The sequence below is a fragment of the Nothobranchius furzeri genome, chromosome 3 (genome assembly GCF_043380555.1).
Source record: "Nothobranchius furzeri strain GRZ-AD chromosome 3, NfurGRZ-RIMD1, whole genome shotgun sequence".
Lineage (NCBI taxonomy): Eukaryota > Metazoa > Chordata > Actinopteri > Cyprinodontiformes > Nothobranchiidae > Nothobranchius > Nothobranchius furzeri.
In genome coordinates, this window is record NC_091743.1 from 77,019,609 (window position 1) to 77,037,305 (window position 17,697).

Genomic DNA, 17,697 nt, shown 5'->3' on the forward strand with positions numbered 1-17,697 from the left:
TGTTGAACTAGTCCTACTAAAATAACAGGTGTTTAGACATTTTACCTGTCCAATTTTTTTAGACAGTGTTCACAGATTTGAGTTTTCTGCTATTTAGAATTAGTTTTCTTGATTCTTCACTTACTTTTTGTGCTTTTTTTGCTTCTTTGTGCTTTTTGCTTTCACATCTTTCACTACGTTCAGCTCATTTAACAGTTTAGCTTAGTTTCAGCTTACTTCAGCTATTCAACAACTTCAGCAATCCGTTTCTGAATTCGGCTTATGCTACTCATTTCACAGTTCAACTAAATATAAAAATTAAACTGTTAAACTAGTCCTACTCAAACAACAAGTGTTTAGACCTTTTTGCTGTCCAGATTTTTAAATAATGTTCAGATTTCAGTTTTCTGCTGTTTAGGATTGATTTGTCCGGTCTTCACTTTTTGTGCTTTATTTACATTTTGGTGCTTTTTGCTTCTAAATCTTTCAAAACATTCAGCTCATTTTAACAGTTTTGATTAGTTTCAGCTTCAGCAATTAGTTTCTGAATTCAGCATATGATGCTAATTTCACAGTTCAGCTAAATGTAAAAATTAAACTGTTGAACTAGTCCTACTAAAATAACAGGTGTTTAGACATTTTACCTGTCCAATTCTTTTAGACAGTGTTCACAGATTTGAGTTTTCTGCTATTTATAATTAGTTTTTTTGATTCTTCACTTACTTTTTGTGCTTTTTTTTGCTTCTTTGTGCTTTTTGCTTTCACATCTTTCACTACGTTCAGCTCATTTAACAGTTTAGCTTAGTTTCAGCTTACTTCAGCTATTCAACAACTTCAGCAATCCGTTTCTGAATTCGGCTTATGCTACTCATTTCACAGTTCAACAAAAAATTAAACTGTTAAACTAGTCCTACTCAAACAACAAGTGTTTAGACCTTTTTGCTGTCCAGATTTTTAAATAATGTTCAGATTTCAGTTTTCTGCTGTTTAGGATTGATTTGTCCGGTCTTCACTTTTTGTGCTTTATTTACATTTTGGTGCTTTTTGCTTCTAAATCTTTCAAAACATTCAGCTCATTTTAACAGTTTTGCTTAGTTTCAGCTTCAGCAATTAGTTTCTGAATTCAGCATTTGATGCTAATTTCACAGTCCAGCTAAATGTAAAAATTAAACTGTTTAACTAGTTCTACTAAAATAACAGGTGTTTAGACATTTTACCTGTCCAATTTTTTTAGACAGTGTTCACAGATTTGAGTTTTCTGCTATTTAGAATTAGTTTTCTTGATTCTTCACTTACTTTTTGTGCTTTTTTGCTTCTTTGTGCTTTTTGCTTTCACATCTTTCACTACATTCAGCTCATTTAACAGTTTAGCTTAGTTTCAGCTTACTTCAGCTATTCAACAACTTCAGCAATCAGTTACCAAATTTAGCATATACTGCTAATTTCACAGTTCAGCTGAATGTAAAAATTAAACTGTTAAACTAGTCCTACTGAAATAACAGGTGTTTACACATTTTAGCTGTCCAATTTTTTTAAACAGTGTTCACAGATTTGAGTTTTCTGCTATTTAGGATTAGTTTTCTTGATTCTTCACTTACTTTTTGTGCTTTTTTGCTTCTTTGTGCTTTTTGCTTTCACATCTTTCACTACATTCAGCTCATTTAACAGTTTAGCTTAGTTTCAGCTTACTTCAGCTATTCAACAACTTCAGCAATCAGTTAGCAAATTTAGCATATACTGCTAATTTCACAGTTCAGCTAAATGTAAAGATTAAACTGTTAAACTTGTCCAACTGATATAACAGGTGTTTAGACATTTAAGCTGTCCAGATTTTTATACAATGTTCACAGATTAAAGTTTTTTTTCTTGCTATTTAGCATTATTTTTCTCTATTCTTCACTTACTTTTTTTGCTTTATTTGCTTGTTGGTGCTTTTTGCTTCTACATCTTTCAAGACATTGAGCTCATTTGGACAGTTTTGCTTTGTTTCAGCTTCAGTTAAGCTGTTCAGCAGCTTCAGCTTACAGTTTCAGCTATCCAGCATTCAAACAGCATTTGTGCAATAAATGCAATTTTTCTAGTTTGCCATTGTATTTTTCATCATTTTCATAACCGTGACAAGATATCACCATTCTGTAACCTGCATAATTGTGATCGTCAACATCTTCAATAAATAGGATAATAAACCCAAACCCGCTTTCTGCCTGGACAATAGTGTTGAAGCGAGTCATTGCCTCCACCCGCACCCAAGGGTGACTAAAAGTGGGACTTGATAGTCACTACACTGGGATTTCAACGAGTCAAACAAGGAAAAAAAGTGGACATTCAGGGTTTGATGAATGATGTCCTTTGTTTAAAGAGGAAATATTTTATTGTTTCAAGGAATTTCAGAAACAGAATCTATCCCTGATCCAAAATCAGCCTTCTGTTTTAGGCTCCATAAACAACTGATATGTAATGGAATGAAATGACTTTTTTTTCCCTTCTTTGCTCAGGACTAGTCTGCATGAGGGATAGTCTTGAGGCTTCTCCTACCGGCTCGGTTTCCAGAGAGGGTTCACTGGACCTCGATATTCCTGATCTAAAGAGAACTTCCACCGAAGGCAAGGTAGACCGGCAAATGGTGTCTCAAGCTTTTTCTGAAGCTAACCAAGGCTTAATGCAAAACAACATCTTCAGTTCCCGTCAGAACTAATTGCTTCTTCGGATTTGCTGGTTCTGATTGACATCACACGTCATCCATTCATCTCCTAATCCATTTTTAGTTACACTATACATTTACTTTTAAAGTCAGTCTAGTTTAATTTGTTAGTAATAAAATTCTTAACTTTTAAACTTGACTCTCTCTATTCTGTTGTCTCTGAGTGAATACGTAACGGTTATCTAATCTCTGCAATAAAAAGATCCAATCATCTGGTTTAAATAAATTAGATGGGATTCATACTCGATATGGATCTTAGGTCTATGGTCATTGATTAAACTGTAATAATCTCATTTCATTACACTCATAAAGTCAGGTCTAATCTCTACATTAGAAATCCAACCTGCTCAAAGACTGGTTTCCATCATCAGTCACCATGGTACCAAACCCAGAAGGGAATCAGCTCCTGAACCAGAGGAACCACAGAGATGAAATTGATCCATAACAGTCATCTGGTTAATGTTGCATTTGTCCCTCCAGGGCCACCGTTCAGAACATCAACAGGAACAAAGGCAGCGTTGAGTCGCTTGTTAAGCTAAGATTTTATTTTGTGTTTTCCCTTTAAAGCAACATTCAATGTGAAAAGAGAAATCAACATTGCGTGCTTCTTTACATGATGGAAACCTGTCACCATGGCAACCTGGTGCACACTGTGAGAAGAAATATGATTTAAAAACAGTAAAAAAGTTTTTACAGTAAATTTACAACAGAAAGAGCAATAACACTTCACAAAACGGGTCCTTATTAATGCTACCTAGTGCATTATTAAGCATTAATAAACTATTCAGTTATTAACAACTGTTAATTATTAATGTTATTAAGTAATAATTAACAGAGAGGGAATGAGAGGGAAGTCCCAGCCTCTCGACTTAGGCTACTGCCCCTGTGACCCGACTCCGGATAAGCGGATGAAAATGGATGGAGTAACAATTACAAAGCAGCCTCCCCACCCCCATCCTAACCTTAAGACCACAATATCGAGAAAGTTAATCAAAGGGATCCTTTGTTTATTAATGCTTAATAATGCAATAGGTAACGTTAATAAAGGGACCCTTGTCTTAAAGTGTTCCCAGAAGACCTGTTCTGATTGGCTGGCAGTGAAATAAGCCTGAATGAAACAACTAGAAAGTATGGAGGCTGAGAAAGTCCAAACAGAGATTAGGTCAGAATGGCTGTTTCTTGATGAACCTGGTAAACATGCTGAAAGCAGCAACTGGTTTATCTGATGGAACCATGTGACCAGAACCCTGCAGGGAGACAAAAATCAATCAATCAGGTGATCAACAACATGTTTCTGCAGCAGATCTGGTTCTGTGAAGCCAGCAGATCCAGATATGATTCACTAAAAGTCAGAACATCTGTGACCTTGTGTCCTATTTGGAGATCAAAGCCCCGCCCCCAAAGTGACATCAGAAGCTCACTGTGGATAATGATGATGGTTACCTTCACAGTGAGGAAGGCGATGTTGTCAAACTCTTTGACGAAGCCTCCAACCTGCTCACCGTCTATGTCTTGATAGAGCCAGGGACGCCGCTGAACCTCCACCTGAGAGACAAACATACAGGTGAACACACCTGAGGAGTCACTAACATTGTCCTTTAAGTTTAGAATCAGTGCTTAATTTGATCCGGATCTTGCCGGAACAAGATCCGGGAACTGTCTTATTTTGAAAGGACCGTTCCGGCAACTGTCTGCTAGGATCCGGCAACTCACGTGACCAACTTGTGCTATACGCAGGGTTCGAATTACGGGTGAGCTAAAGGGATCCTGGCTCACCCCAAAGGACGACAGGCTCCCCTGGAAGCCCTCAGTTTACACACCCAGGGGGAGCCCAAGAACAATTCTGGTTCTACGTATATTACATTATCTATGTGGACTCTCCGGGGATTATTTAGAGCTGAGAGGCGCAGAGCTCTTACGCGCTCCAGACAGATGCGTCCTGAGCACGGCCACAGTAACATTCAGAAAGTGTCGCCACCTCAAAAACAAATTTAACACGCGATCCTTTTTATGTCGGCTCATTTCCTTTTATGTTTTCTGTCTTTTATTTGTGCCTGATGTGTCTTTGACATCACCTGTTTTGTCCTTCGGTGATTTCAGCTTACCGGTGCGGCCAACGCGCACTCCGCTATATTTGCTGTCGGTAGATCTTTTAGAACTGCAGTTCAAAGGTAACTCATAAGGTGAATATATATGAAGCCATGTAGCAGTTTCTCTTTAGGATTGAGAGAAGATGCAGGAAGATAATAAACAGAGACAGGACAGGAAAAATAGTCAAATAAAAACAAGTTAGCTTTTGTACCTGGTGGTTGCAACAAACAGACACCATTGAAGGTAATCAGAAGTGAGGAACAGAAAATGAAATAATTATTTTAATGTTTAGAGCAGAAGGAACTCTGAGAAAAGTTTCATTTACAAATTAAGCACTTTTTAGAATCTAAATCTCAAGTGGCTCAAAGTAAACACTACAATCTTCATTCAGGTGTTTGTTACCTGCTGATTCAGAGATTCAATGAACCACTCATCTCCCATGAAGTTACAGGCCATGTCCACGTCCCCGTTATAGACCAGCACCCGGTACTTCTGTCCAGAGAAAACACACACACACACCTGATGAAGAATCTACAGGTGATTATTCTACCTAAAACACCTGGAGCTAGAGCAGGGAGAGGTTAGGTTTAGGGCTGGATCTAACACAGGTGAACTGGTCCAGAATCAGGTGTGAATCCTGTAATAATTCATATATTCAGCAGAAAACGGACCAGATGATCCTGACTCATGAGTTCATTTTGATTTGCTGTAAACAGTATTTGAAGTTCTGTTCAGACAGGTGAAGCTGCTGAACAGGTGCTGTGCTGCGTTTACTGACCAGAGCTGACAGCAGCTTCAGGTACTGTTTGCTGACATCCATGTAGAGCCGGCCATAGTTCAAGTTCACCTCAGCGCTGCAGCACAAGACAGAAACCACTGAGTTTCAATTCTGAACCAACTCAGGCAGACAGGTGAGAGTGAGACAGGTCATTGTGTTACCTGCAAATGACCCAGTCCAGAGCATTAGGACTTATGTGCAGAGCACGCTTGACATAGATGTTGTTCAAGTAGAGGTATGAGGGGGTGGAGTTGGTGCAAGGCGGGTCCAAACGGACAGACAGGTGCAGTGCTGCCAGGTTTTGTAGCTTCTGCAGGTAGACAAACAGCTGAGTAGTAGTTGTGTAGCAACAACCAGGTGAGTCACATCAAAGAGACGAGGAGGGTTCATATGTACCTGGCTCCACTGCCGGTTCCACTGGTGGTGGATGAAGGTGTTTCCCAAATCTCTGATCACCAGCTGGCCACTCTCCACACTGCCAACCAATCAAAAACAAGTTACCTGCCTGGGGTCCGGGCCACAACTGCAACAGGTGCAACTAATGGGCCATTCCCATCTGTACCGGGTCGGCCCAGGCCGGGTAGCCCCAGTCGGCCCCAGTCGGCCCCAGCCTGGCCCGGTTGATTCCACACATCCTTGTCTTAAGCCCATGTGGGCTGATTCTACCCACCAATCAGAGGCTTGCTCTAATGGAAGGTGTGAATTTGCTGTCAGCAGTGGGTGTGTTGGCCCTGGTCGGCCTGAAGCAGACCCCCTCGAGAAGAGGGCTGAGAATGAGCCTTGGTTGGCCTGGAAAAATACCAGGCCACCCAGATATGTAAACAACCTACGCTACCCGGCCCGGGCCGACCCGGTACAGATGAGAATGGCCCATAAACAAGTTACAGCTCACCTTAATCTGTGAGGGACTCCACCTGGACAGGAAGCATACAGGTTGTACATGTTTAGTCCTGAATTGTAGACAATGGTCTGGACCTCCAACAGCTGCAAAGACACAGAGATTACTACCAGAGGATACCTGTAGACGCCTGAGACCACAAGTAAGGTACTTCTGTCCAGTCCAGACTCACGCTGTCAGAGCAGTTTTGGTTCTGGTTATTGTAGAAGTTGCACTTCCCATCTTTGCAGCAGAACATCTGCAGCTGTGTCCAGAGCCGAGTCCCCAGCAGGCCGTGATAGTAGGCGAAGAACACCAGAGAGTTATCGTTCAGCTCGTAGCTCGACATCCCGTTTCCCACGGCAATACCCTGCAGCACAGGTGAAAGCGGACAGCTGAAATGGACAGACGCACAGACATGTCTGCCCTGCAGAAGAACCAGAGCAGTCCCACCTGCAGGTTCATGCTGGCGTCCTCCATCACCCTCTCAGCGAGCGTTGGGATGTAGATTCCTCCATAACTTTCACCAGTCAGGAAGAGCTCGTTGCTGCTGAACTCCGGGAACAGGCGGAAGAACTCCTTCAGGGCCAGGAAGTTGTTCATCGACACCTGCAGACACAAAACACTTGAAACCTAAGAACACCACAGAGCTGCATCAGAGAGCCGAGGGCATCGCTGACCTCTGTGTCGTTGGTGACGTAATTCTTATCGTCGGAGTACGAGAAGCCGACGCCAGCTGGAGACTCCAGGTACAAAACATTAGCAATCTGCAGGTGAACAACGAATCAATGAGCTTTCAGAAGATGTACTAACCATCACTAGGTCACATGACACACCTTGTTCCAAGAGTAAGGGTTGTACTGCAGGGTTACCCCATCATCCTGGATCTGAAAGGACGGATGTCAGAGGTCATCTATTGTTGGGGTGGTGGTGGGGGGGGGGGGGGGGGTCAGAAGTTACCTACCAGGAAAGGGCCATGTTCAGTCAGCAGTCCATCCAATGAGCTGCAGCCGGGACCACCGTTAAGCCACAAAACCACCGGGTCAGAGGACGGCTTGTTCTGGGACTGCACAAACCTGAAAAGAGAAGAGGAGTTCAGGCGAGGCTCAGGTGAGGTCATAACTCAAGTGTGTGACAGTCGAGGTAATGACCAGTAGTGAAGATGTTTCCCATTGGACACGTTCAAGTATCCGGAGAAGTGCCTGAAGCTGGGCTGTTTCTGTAGACCAGGCAGGAAGGTGATCTCATCATCAACTGGAGCTGCATCAGTGCCCAGCAGAGGCACCAGGAACAACCACAGCAGCACCTTCATCTAAAGGGAAGAGGACACAAACACCTGCAATCAGACAGGAAGTGATGCCATCATCTATAGCTTCATACCTCCGGTAGGAGCTTGGATTAGAAGAGCTTAACTCAAATTACAAAAGTTACTTCAGATTAACATTTGAGCATCTCAGAAGCTCCGACGGGGAGCCTAAGGCTCCTCCCTCTCCGGTCGGCTCACGTGTCCCTGAACGGGGTGATAAAAGTTATTTTCTAATGTAAACATTGCCCAATGCCCAGAATCACACCCAGTATTCTTCAATTAAATGATTAATTATGGGAGCTGATTTATTAACAACAAATCAGACGTGTCATATATGAGGTCACAGCAGAAGATCCCCTCCCCCACTGTAGCTGCTACTGACCACATGACCAGATTTACGGTGGTGCTCTCCACCTTTAATGCTCCTTCTGTCATCCTGGAGGAAGGACGTGAAGCTCGCTAAACTCACAGCTGGTTTGGTGAGATGAGCGGTTGGAGTCCTCTACGTGTTTTCACACAAAACTCAAGTAACTTTGGCTGGCTGCTGAAAATCAACGCTTTCTTGGCATCTTGTTAAATCCATGACACATCAAACAGGATCAGACAGTAACTGTCGGCTCATAGACTCCCATTCATGTTTTTTGCAGTAGGGGACCAAAGGTCTGGAAGTAGATGGGCTTGACTTGGGCACCCTACATGAACATTCAAATCCATTTAAAGAACATTTTAAGCAGAACCGACCCAGAGGTCCATGATTGGTGCGAGTTTGATGGGTGAGAGGTTAAAAGAGCCATTATCTGAAGAAGAGAGTCCTCCAGGGAATCTAGGAAGTGGAGAAAGACCTCCTTCTCTGGTAGGACTTTGATCGCTTGTTCTTCTATCACGGAACCAGAGGAGACCAGTCCACCGACAGGAACACTTAGATAATGTGGAGAGGACAAATCTTCCAGAATGTGATACAGGCCCTTCACCTGCAGCTGACTGAAGCTCTGTGCCGACCATCTTACGTTCATTTTCATCCAAGATCTTCAGCAGCTTTTAGGAGCGTTTAGTGTCCCTTGTGCCCTAAAATACAGAAGTGAAGAACACCACTGGAACTCCTCAAGATGTCTGGGCCCAGTGAGTTCCTGGTCATGTGTTCAGGGAGAGCTGGTGCAGTGTGTGGGTGTAATGATTAATCTCAAAAACATTTTATAAACCTCACATTTATGAGTCCAGGACTAAAGGCTCCACGTGAGTCTTTGGCGCGTGAAAAATCAGACTTCCAAGTTTTTTATGGTTGTGACTGGACTCAGAGGTCAAAGATCGTTGATTCCCAGCACAACCAGTTTGTATCCAGGAGTTAATGAAGCTTCAGGAAAAATAGAGGAAGCGTTGGTCTGCCAATAAAACACGTGACACTTTCGGTTCCGACCATCGACATATATATTCCGACCAGATATAAGCGGAGTTGACACACCTAGGTTTAGTTTAGCCTAAAGGAGAACCAGATGTTCCAAAGAACTGAATCTATAGATTTTTCTCTCAAACTCTCAACTCCGGCTCGAGACTTCCGGTTGAAACAAACAAACAGAACCACGTGGGTTAACGGACAACCTAAGAACGGACCAACCGGACACTCACCTTCACACACCGGCTCCACTGTAAACAGGCTCCGCTGGTCATGTGACGGCGCAGTCATGTGACTGTCCTTTGCGTTGCTGCACCTCATTTATCAATACGCTAACAAACGGCGCGGCGGGCGGAGACTGTCCCAGACTCACTTCTGGTTCCAGGTAGTGGGTAGGACCAGGACACTGTGATCAATTTTTGGCAAGGGAAATGATCATTTGTTGCCATTTTTAAGGTGTTTATGAATGTGGAAGACACCTAGCATCCTGTGATGGCACTAACAACATCAAGAGATAATAAAGTAATATTAGGTAAATTTAACCATTTACAGGTGACCAGGACACTGTAATAAATTTTTGGCAAGGGAAATTATCTTTTTTATTTTGTCAATGCCATTTTTGTTGTCTACAATTAAATCATCAATAAAGAATTTAAAGACATTTTGAGGCGTTTCTTATAGGTAAACAGGAGGGTATAGTCTATTTGGCAAGTGACAATCTTAATTTTATGTGCTGAAGTGCTTTTAACTTACTTTTAAATAGAGCAAAGTAATGTATAGATAGCAACCTACACAGTGTCATTAAAGCCAAAGCTGGATCAGTTTAAATACTATTTTTCAAGTAAAAATGTGCCCTTTTACTCACCCCGACTTCTTTCATCAGAACGGGGCTTTTTAGTCTGAAACACACAGGACTAACTTATAATGGTGAAGCAGAGGTTAGGGGGCCACAGAACACACCCAGAGGTGAGGTAAGAAAAACCTCCATCCAGATTTAGGAGGTCACTTTTTCTTTATTAGCTTCAACAGAATCACAGACACAAGCAAAGACAATCAGAAAACTTTATTTAAAACAGAAACCAGGTAAAAAAAGAAACTATACATCAGCCAAGAGAGAGGGTGGAGCTTCTTTAGGGTCTGGGGGGTGGCCTCATCCCAGGAGGGGGTGGTCCTAGAAAATAAACAAGTCATGTGATCAGATTTAGAACATAATAGATGGCATGTTGTGACACAGCTGCTCAGTCTCCATGGTAACAGCTCACCTCTCATTCCAGGGGGAGGTGGCCTCATGCCTGGAGGGGGCATTCCCATGGGAGCGCCACGACCTGGACCAGGAGGCATTCCCATTGGTGGGCCCATCGGGGGTCGCATGCCAGGGGGCGGACCCATCATACCTACGGGGGAGGAGCCAGGTAAAAATAAGTGATCACTGACTGAAAGAGGCTAAAATATGAAGTTTAAAAGAAACCAACATTCTGGAGGCTAAAACAGGAGCTACAGCAAACACATTTCACCAGCAGAACCAAGGTCCAGAAACAAAAACACAGCTGAGCGAACAGATAGACCAACAACAGGAAACCATCGAGTCTAGCTGATGGGCAACTGGGTCAGAACAGGTCAGTCAGTCAGTTTTGTTTTTTTAAACTATGAAGACCTCTGCATGCCCCCTCCACATCTTACCCTCATCTTTGTTTAAAGGTGCTTTTCAGTCCATTGGTCCCAGCGTGCTCTCTATAATTAATGCTTCTCTGGTCAGGTCCCTGCTTACTTTAGGAATGCTGTAATCCACCCGCTTCTTAAAAACCAGAGCCTTGACGACTTTCACCATAGCAGCTTCAGACCCATCTCTAAACTTCTGTTCATCTCCAAGATCTTGGAAAAGGTTGTGGCTAAACAACTCACAGTTGCTCTTGATGGACATAACATCTATGATTGCTTCCAGTCAGGTTTTTGTAGAGCGTATTTAACGCCTCCCACAGGCTCGGGGATTTCCACATCCCTGAGAAGTCCTTCGGATTTATGTTAACACCACACCGTCCATTCGAGACTGAACTCACGCCATCCTCCCCAGACCATACAGACGCTAATGCAGGGATTGAAGCAAACAATTCTCATCTGACTGAAAATGATGTTTTCCACCCAGTTCCCCACTCCCCGCAGCTCGGCGCATCTGTCTGCTGCGCGGGCTGCCGGCTTGTGGAGCTCTGGGATGGAAACCTTTCCACCCGGTTCTCCCCAGCGGCAGCTCTGCGCATCTCAGATCGCAGCGGCGCTTGTCTGCTGTGCGGCTGCCGGCTTGTGGAGCTCTCGGAGACCTCTGTGTTCCACCCGGTTTTACCCAGCGGTCAGCGCGGCGTATCTCTGACTCAGAAGCTCTGGTGTTGTGCACAGTTAACTCCGGTTGTAGCTAGGTTGCTACCTCCGTTAGCTTAGCTCCCACCTCTGCGTTAGCTTTGGGTTAGCTTCAGGTTAGCTTGTAGCTAGTTCGACCAGGTGTCATCAGTTGATCCCAGCCTTACAGCCCCACCTCTCTTCCCTTTTGTGGAATTGTCTGGGCTTGACGGAACCTGTGACACGGTCAAAATGTCGGTGGTGGCCACCTCCCATTTTTCTTCAAAAACGTGTTATTGGAGTCTATGGACACCCATTTTCCAATATTTATATGTACGCATCAGTCTGGTGCATTTTTGGGGGGAGATGTATATAAACACGTGTTTATATACATATCTATGGGAGGAATGCTAACCAACCCCGTGCGCTCTCACGGACACCGCAGGAAGACGTTGCTCTTGATACCATTGTTCATTTTCTTTTTCCCTTTCTTCACATCTTTAATTACAATTTTTTCCATTTTCGTCTTTTATGTTTTTAATCCTTGTGAAACACCCTGTGATTTTTATCGTGAGAGGTGCTATACAAAAGATCCTTTCTTCTTCAGACCAACAGCTATGTATACCTGCAGACACTGAACCAACCTGACCCAGGACCTGGACGAATCTGTGCCTACCTGGAGGGGGTGCAGCCCGGGCCATTGGGGGAGGAGCTCCTCGTCCAGGAGGATACTGTGTCGGTGCCCCAGCAATGCTGGCTCCTGCTGCTGCCACAGCAACCGTCCCTCTGCCCTGTGGGGTCATCACCTGGCACACACAGAACCTGTTAGGAACCAACTACTAAATAAACCCAAAACACCTGCTGTGCTACCATGGTTACCTGCTGTGAGGGCCCACCCACCCCCCGAACTGGCCCTGCAAGTCCAGCTGGAGCCTGAGGCATTGGAGCTCCAGCAGGAACACCGCGTCCCGCCGCCCGACCCACACCTGGACCTCCGGCCACGCCCGCCAGGGGGACCCGGGCAATGCCAGTCTGAGAGATATCACAAGTCAAAGGTCAAACAGTCATAAACTTTATCAGCTCAGGCACACGTCCATGTCTAGAGTGCTGACAAGGAGTACACACATCTTTTGGGGGTGGGCCCTCCACCGTCATGGACACCAGGTTCTCCCCCCTCAGTAGAACCAGACCCAAAACCCTCTTCTCCTCACGTTCTGGCTGCTTAGTGTTCTTTGGCCTAAAGGAGGAACACAGTCATGATCAGTAAAGTTTTGAAATTAAAACTTCTTCAGATAAAAATTATAACAGGCACAACTTGGACCTACTTGATCTTCCTGAACTCATCGCAGTCACAGAGGATCAGGTTCATGTGTTTGTCAAAGGCTTTGAAGGTGCCTATAAAGATTCGTCCGTCTTGAAGGATGCACCTCATCCTGAAGTCGATGTGCTGCAGCATCTTACTGCTCTTCCCCACCGTCTACACACCAATCACAGTTATCACCATGACAGCTCAGCAGCAATGAGCTGTACAGGTGAGGTTTCACCTCACCTCTGATCCATCAGTAACTGCTAACATAACCAGTTACCAACATGACCGTACTCTACTGCCTATCCAACTCTGGAATACTTCTTTTCAATACATTTGAATTCACTAACAGATTACATTTTCCACATAATCTATTCATCTGTTTTTACTCTGTAAATTCAGAAGATGTTAATGAAAATCAGCTGTTTTAAAACTTTGTGTCTGATAGGATTCAGGTGTTGTGTCGATGTGTGTTCCCCCCTCGACATGTGTTTCTTTAGCACCCAGCTGTGAGTGGAAACGACACACTCACAAAAAATAACCCTCACCCTAACATTAACCACCTGGTCACCAAAAACGTATTGCACACTTTTATTTTTTGAAAGCATTATGTGTAGCACAATTTTTATGTTTGTTTCAGGGTTGTGGTAAGGGTTATGGTTAGGACACGCATTTTTTGCGAGTGGATGGTTCAAACTCGCAGCTGGGTGCAAAAGAAAGAGCTCGGAGGGGCGCACATAACACAGGAACGAAGGTGATATTTTTGGTTCCCCGGTGTAACACTCCGTTAAGTTCTTGTTATTTGTGTTTCTGCTCACACACTGTAAATACACAGCTGGAATGTCTATTACATTCAATAAGACCATTTATACGCGTCTGTACGTCACTTCCCTTTAGCTAAAGTTCAAAGCAGCAACCTTCCCGCCTCAAACCGGTTTCTGTAATTTTAAACTCGAACAAAGGCCCAAACCGGCCGGCTGCTCCCGGTTAACTGGAACCCCGAAAAGCCGCCGGAAAACTTCAAAAATTGTTCACTTATAATACAGTACGTTAACACTGGTCGCTGTTCTGTTGAACGTCCCGCTCACGTTCACATAAACTGCTGCAAACACCGAATAAACCCGTAAAACGGAGAAAAATGACGCTCTCCGGGTCAGGCAGCGACCCGAGCCTCTGGCCGGGAAACACTCACCATGTTTACGGTTCTGATGGCTCCGACTCAAGTCGGATTCTATTCAAAAATTAGAGTGGACCTGTGAACCGGGCCTCTTTAATCACAAAGCACAGGAAGTGATGAGCACTTCCGTTCCGTGCTGAAACTGGTCTGGAAGGGGAAAACTGACAGTTTTTCTGTTCCTACCACAAACGAAAAATAAAATGTGCTCAGGGTGTTTTTATTTGCAGTTTATTTTATTCTAAAACGAGTTTTTATAATATTATAAATTAGGGCTGTAAATTACAGAAAATGGCAAAGTGTTTGAAGTAAAATAATTTAGCTTCTGCTAACGTACATTTAAAATATCATTCTGAAAACAGATTTAAACAACCAAACATTTTAAACAAACAGAACTATTATAAGATCAAGAAACTGAAACTAAATTGTTTTATTGAATAGGCATCGCGTGCATACACAACTCACGCACACTGATTATATGTATATATATATATATATATATATATATATATATATATATATATATATATATATATATATATATACAGAACAGAGGAAACGAGAAGATGAGGGTTCAGCTCTCATCCTCTTCTGTCATCAATTGTTGAGGTTTTCTTGATCTAACTGGAACCTATTATCTGCAGAATGAACTCTTTTTTATCCAAGTTCTTCATTATATGAAAGCTATAATGATGTTCCCTTTTTCTTTTTCGTGTTTTAATGCAAAAACCAGTAAATAGAAGAGTCTGTGGGTCTGCAGGTGTCACATGAAGTCGTGTTATGTAGGCTGACCACGGATCTGTGTTTTATAAGCTGCACACCCTTCATCATCACACTGAGCAACACCTTGGCCCATCAAGGATCGAGAAAAGAAAAAAGCGTTTCTACTGTTTTATTTAGAAGACGTGATGAGTTAATACGTGCTTCCAGGCGCATTGCAAGCTTTTCAAAAGTGTGGGGGAGGGGGTTGTTGTCTGTGACTAAAATAATTTCATGTTATTCATCTTGTTAGTTTAATTTCCATAATAGCGCAGCAGGTGCGAATTTTAGACGCGTCATGCATGTCTCCGTTTTAAACATGTTTAAACTGTTCAGAATACAAATCCAGGCTCTGTCTCGTTAGATTGGTGTAACTAAAGTTTGTACTGAATGAAACTTTACATTAAACTATGTTGAAAAGAAAAGGATCCGATTAAATTGTTTCCCCCTCATTTACAGTCAGGAAGTACAGTGCAGTGTGCGTGGCTCTGGGGTTAATCAAGTTTAGTTGTTTCTCTTTGCAACAATCTTCACAAGAAGGCAAAACAGTTAAATGGCAGGTTACAGATCCATTTGACTGTTTATTTTGATGGATAAACTCAAGGATGTTGGTCAGGGCCGGATTAACACTGTTGTACCCTGGGCAACAATATTCAAGGGCCCCATCATCACGACCCAAGGATCACCATAATATGGTCACATACAGAATATTTTACTGTAATATGCAGAAAATATACTCAATACTTGAATGCCTGACATCACATAACCCGCTCAGGGTAACCTTTGACCCACCTCGTGTGGACTGACCAATGAGGAGAGGATCTTAACTTGAGGCCCTTTCTTAATTGGTCAGTCTGCATGAGACTGACTCTCAACTGATGTTCAAAGTCATAGGCAGCGAAGAGTCTCCGTGCAGCGCAAAAGCCCGGGTGGACAGTTTGTTTAATGTAGGGTGATCATGTTTCCATTTCCAAAAAAGAGGACAGGGGATTTGTGCCTATGACGTCACACTATGGCAACGCCACACAAACCACGTTGGGACCCTTTTTTTTGTAAGAACTAAATACATTTCAGATTCTGTCAATAAAAGGGCTCTAAAACAATTCATATGTAAATATTTAGCATCTTTATTGCAAAATCTCATTTTTCTGCTTTAGTGCTGCAACAATATTTTATTAATAAGAAATTATTATACCTTTTGTTTTACTACATTATCGGTAAGCTTCCTGTGCACAGATTATTAAGGATGCTTGTTTCAGCTGTGAGATTAGACGACAGGATCAATGAAAACATAAGTTGTCACAGACTCCATGGAAACTTTCAGAGAATCCATAAATAGTGGCTTTCAATCAGTTTTGTTACTTTTAGCAAGTTTAGAAAAGAAGCAGATGAGACAGCATGTCTGATAAGTTAGTTCTTCATCTGATAATATTAGAACATGTCAGTAATGCCTGAGGGGCTTTTACAAACACTGTATAACTAACACTCCTGGACAGGGTATGAATTACACAGAGGCTTCTGGGGGGCCCAGTTATTGGGGGGGGGGGGGGTGCTCATTTTGCCTTGGCCCCCAAAATACCTTGAAACGGCCCTGGGTGTGTGACTGAGTTTTGAAGGTGATCTGAATTGTATAGATGTATAAATCTTACGTGCGTAACTTAGTGTTTTATACAGGTACAAACACGTAGTGGAGATAAATCTACCTACATTTTACTTTGTTTTCTTGTTTTTATTTAACTATTTCCTGTCCTGTCTGTCTCTCATTTTCCTGCAACTCCTCTAAAGTCTCCAGAAAATCTGCTGCCTGGATTCTTACTTTTTCACCTCATCAGTTACTTTTGAGCAGATCAAAGGGATCTCCTGACCGCAAAGCGGAGAGCGCGTTTCTATGCTGCGTCAGTGAGGTGGAGTTACCGCAGCACACGATGAGCTCTGCAGTAGCAGAGCGCTTCAGGCACAAATAAGACAGAAAGTAGAGAACATGTGCGGACATGAACGATCGTGTGCTAATTATAGTTTTTTGTTGCCGCTTTGAGAATGGGCCGTGCGCTGGAAGCAGCTTTCTGGAGCGCTGTGCAACAATGCGCTGGATGTGTAGGATATCCAGCTCCCCCATAATTCGATCCCTGCTCCTGGATGAAAAGCCAGACATTTTCATCAAACACCCCCCCCCCCCCCCCCCCCCCCCCGACGTCCAGGACAGAGAGTGAAGAGCAGACATGTCCGGGGAAAACAGGACGTACGGTCACACTAGTTTAATATAAAGCGGGAGATTACAGATACAGTATTTTGCTCGTGCTCTTGCTGCCCTGAGCCTGGGCCCTTTAGAGTTCATGGTCCCTGGGTAATTGCCCAGTTGCCCATATGGTTAATCCGGCCTTGAGTTGGTTGTTTTGAAAGAATTACCCCGACGCACACTGATGCGCACACAGATGAGCTGATATTTTAATCGTTACGTACATCGTGGAGGTAACTAAATCAATCAAGAAATTATTCCCATCAGAACATCAGAGCTTTATACTGGACACTGTGCTCAGCGCAGCTCAGAGCGAACACGGTGGACAGTGAGCTGAACATCTGTAGAGGGGTTTACAGCACAGTGCAGAACCACGGCGCATGCAATAAGATTTCCTCCCACTGAAACAGTCTGGAAAGCCGGTCTCTCTGAGGGATCTGTCACTTGGAAACATGTTCGCTGATTATGAAACTTTGGCTGAATAGCGCTTGTTCCCGTCTCTAATATGGAGACCCCCGTATATTTATGTCGATGATCCAGTCTGAGGCAGAATAGCCTCTTCAGCTCAGAAAGCACCTGCAGAGACATTTGATCACGCACAAAGTTTATGTGGAGCAGAAGCGGGGCCACGGCAGGTGAAATGTTCCTAGCCAACATGAAGTGAAATTGTTTAATTGTAACGTTAATATGTTACTGGACACGCTGGTCTGGTTGGTTAGACCAGTGTTTGAAGTGGAAAACACACACGCACACGCGCGCGCGCAAACAC

At 43.4% G+C, this 17,697-nt stretch overlaps 2 protein-coding genes across 5 annotated transcripts; both read right to left on the reverse strand.

The window, feature by feature from the left end:
- Positions 1–3,203: 3,203 nt before the first annotated feature.
- Positions 3,204–9,481, reverse strand: ctsa (cathepsin A). 4 transcript variants are annotated; one of them, XM_015958356.3, is made up of 14 exons: positions 9,356–9,481; positions 7,578–7,738; positions 7,391–7,502; positions 7,263–7,313; positions 7,107–7,193; positions 6,880–7,035; positions 6,620–6,796; positions 6,442–6,533; positions 5,946–6,024; positions 5,711–5,859; positions 5,550–5,625; positions 5,174–5,263; positions 4,124–4,225; positions 3,204–3,927 (listed from the first exon to the last, which is right to left on the reverse strand). In XM_015958356.3, exons 1-14 carry the CDS (start codon positions 9,395–9,397, stop codon positions 3,844–3,846), a joined length of 1,458 nt encoding a protein of 485 aa, XP_015813842.3. In that variant the 5' UTR covers positions 9,398–9,481; the 3' UTR covers positions 3,204–3,843. The 4 variants fall into 4 exon arrangements, with proteins under 4 accessions (XP_015813842.3, XP_070405657.1, XP_070405655.1 ...); XM_070549556.1 differs by lacking the exon at positions 9,356–9,481 and adding an exon at positions 8,937–9,159; XM_070549554.1 differs by lacking the exon at positions 9,356–9,481 and adding an exon at positions 8,740–8,761.
- A 689-nt stretch (positions 9,482–10,170) lies between these two features.
- snrpb (small nuclear ribonucleoprotein polypeptides B and B1) lies at positions 10,171–14,074 on the reverse strand. The gene is made up of 7 exons (XM_015958355.3): positions 13,952–14,074; positions 12,779–12,930; positions 12,579–12,690; positions 12,333–12,485; positions 12,130–12,259; positions 10,385–10,516; positions 10,171–10,293 (listed from the first exon to the last, which is right to left on the reverse strand). Exons 1-7 carry the CDS (start codon positions 13,952–13,954, stop codon positions 10,253–10,255), a joined length of 723 nt encoding a protein of 240 aa, XP_015813841.1. The 5' UTR covers positions 13,955–14,074; the 3' UTR covers positions 10,171–10,252.
- Positions 14,075–17,697: the final 3,623 nt, after the last annotated feature.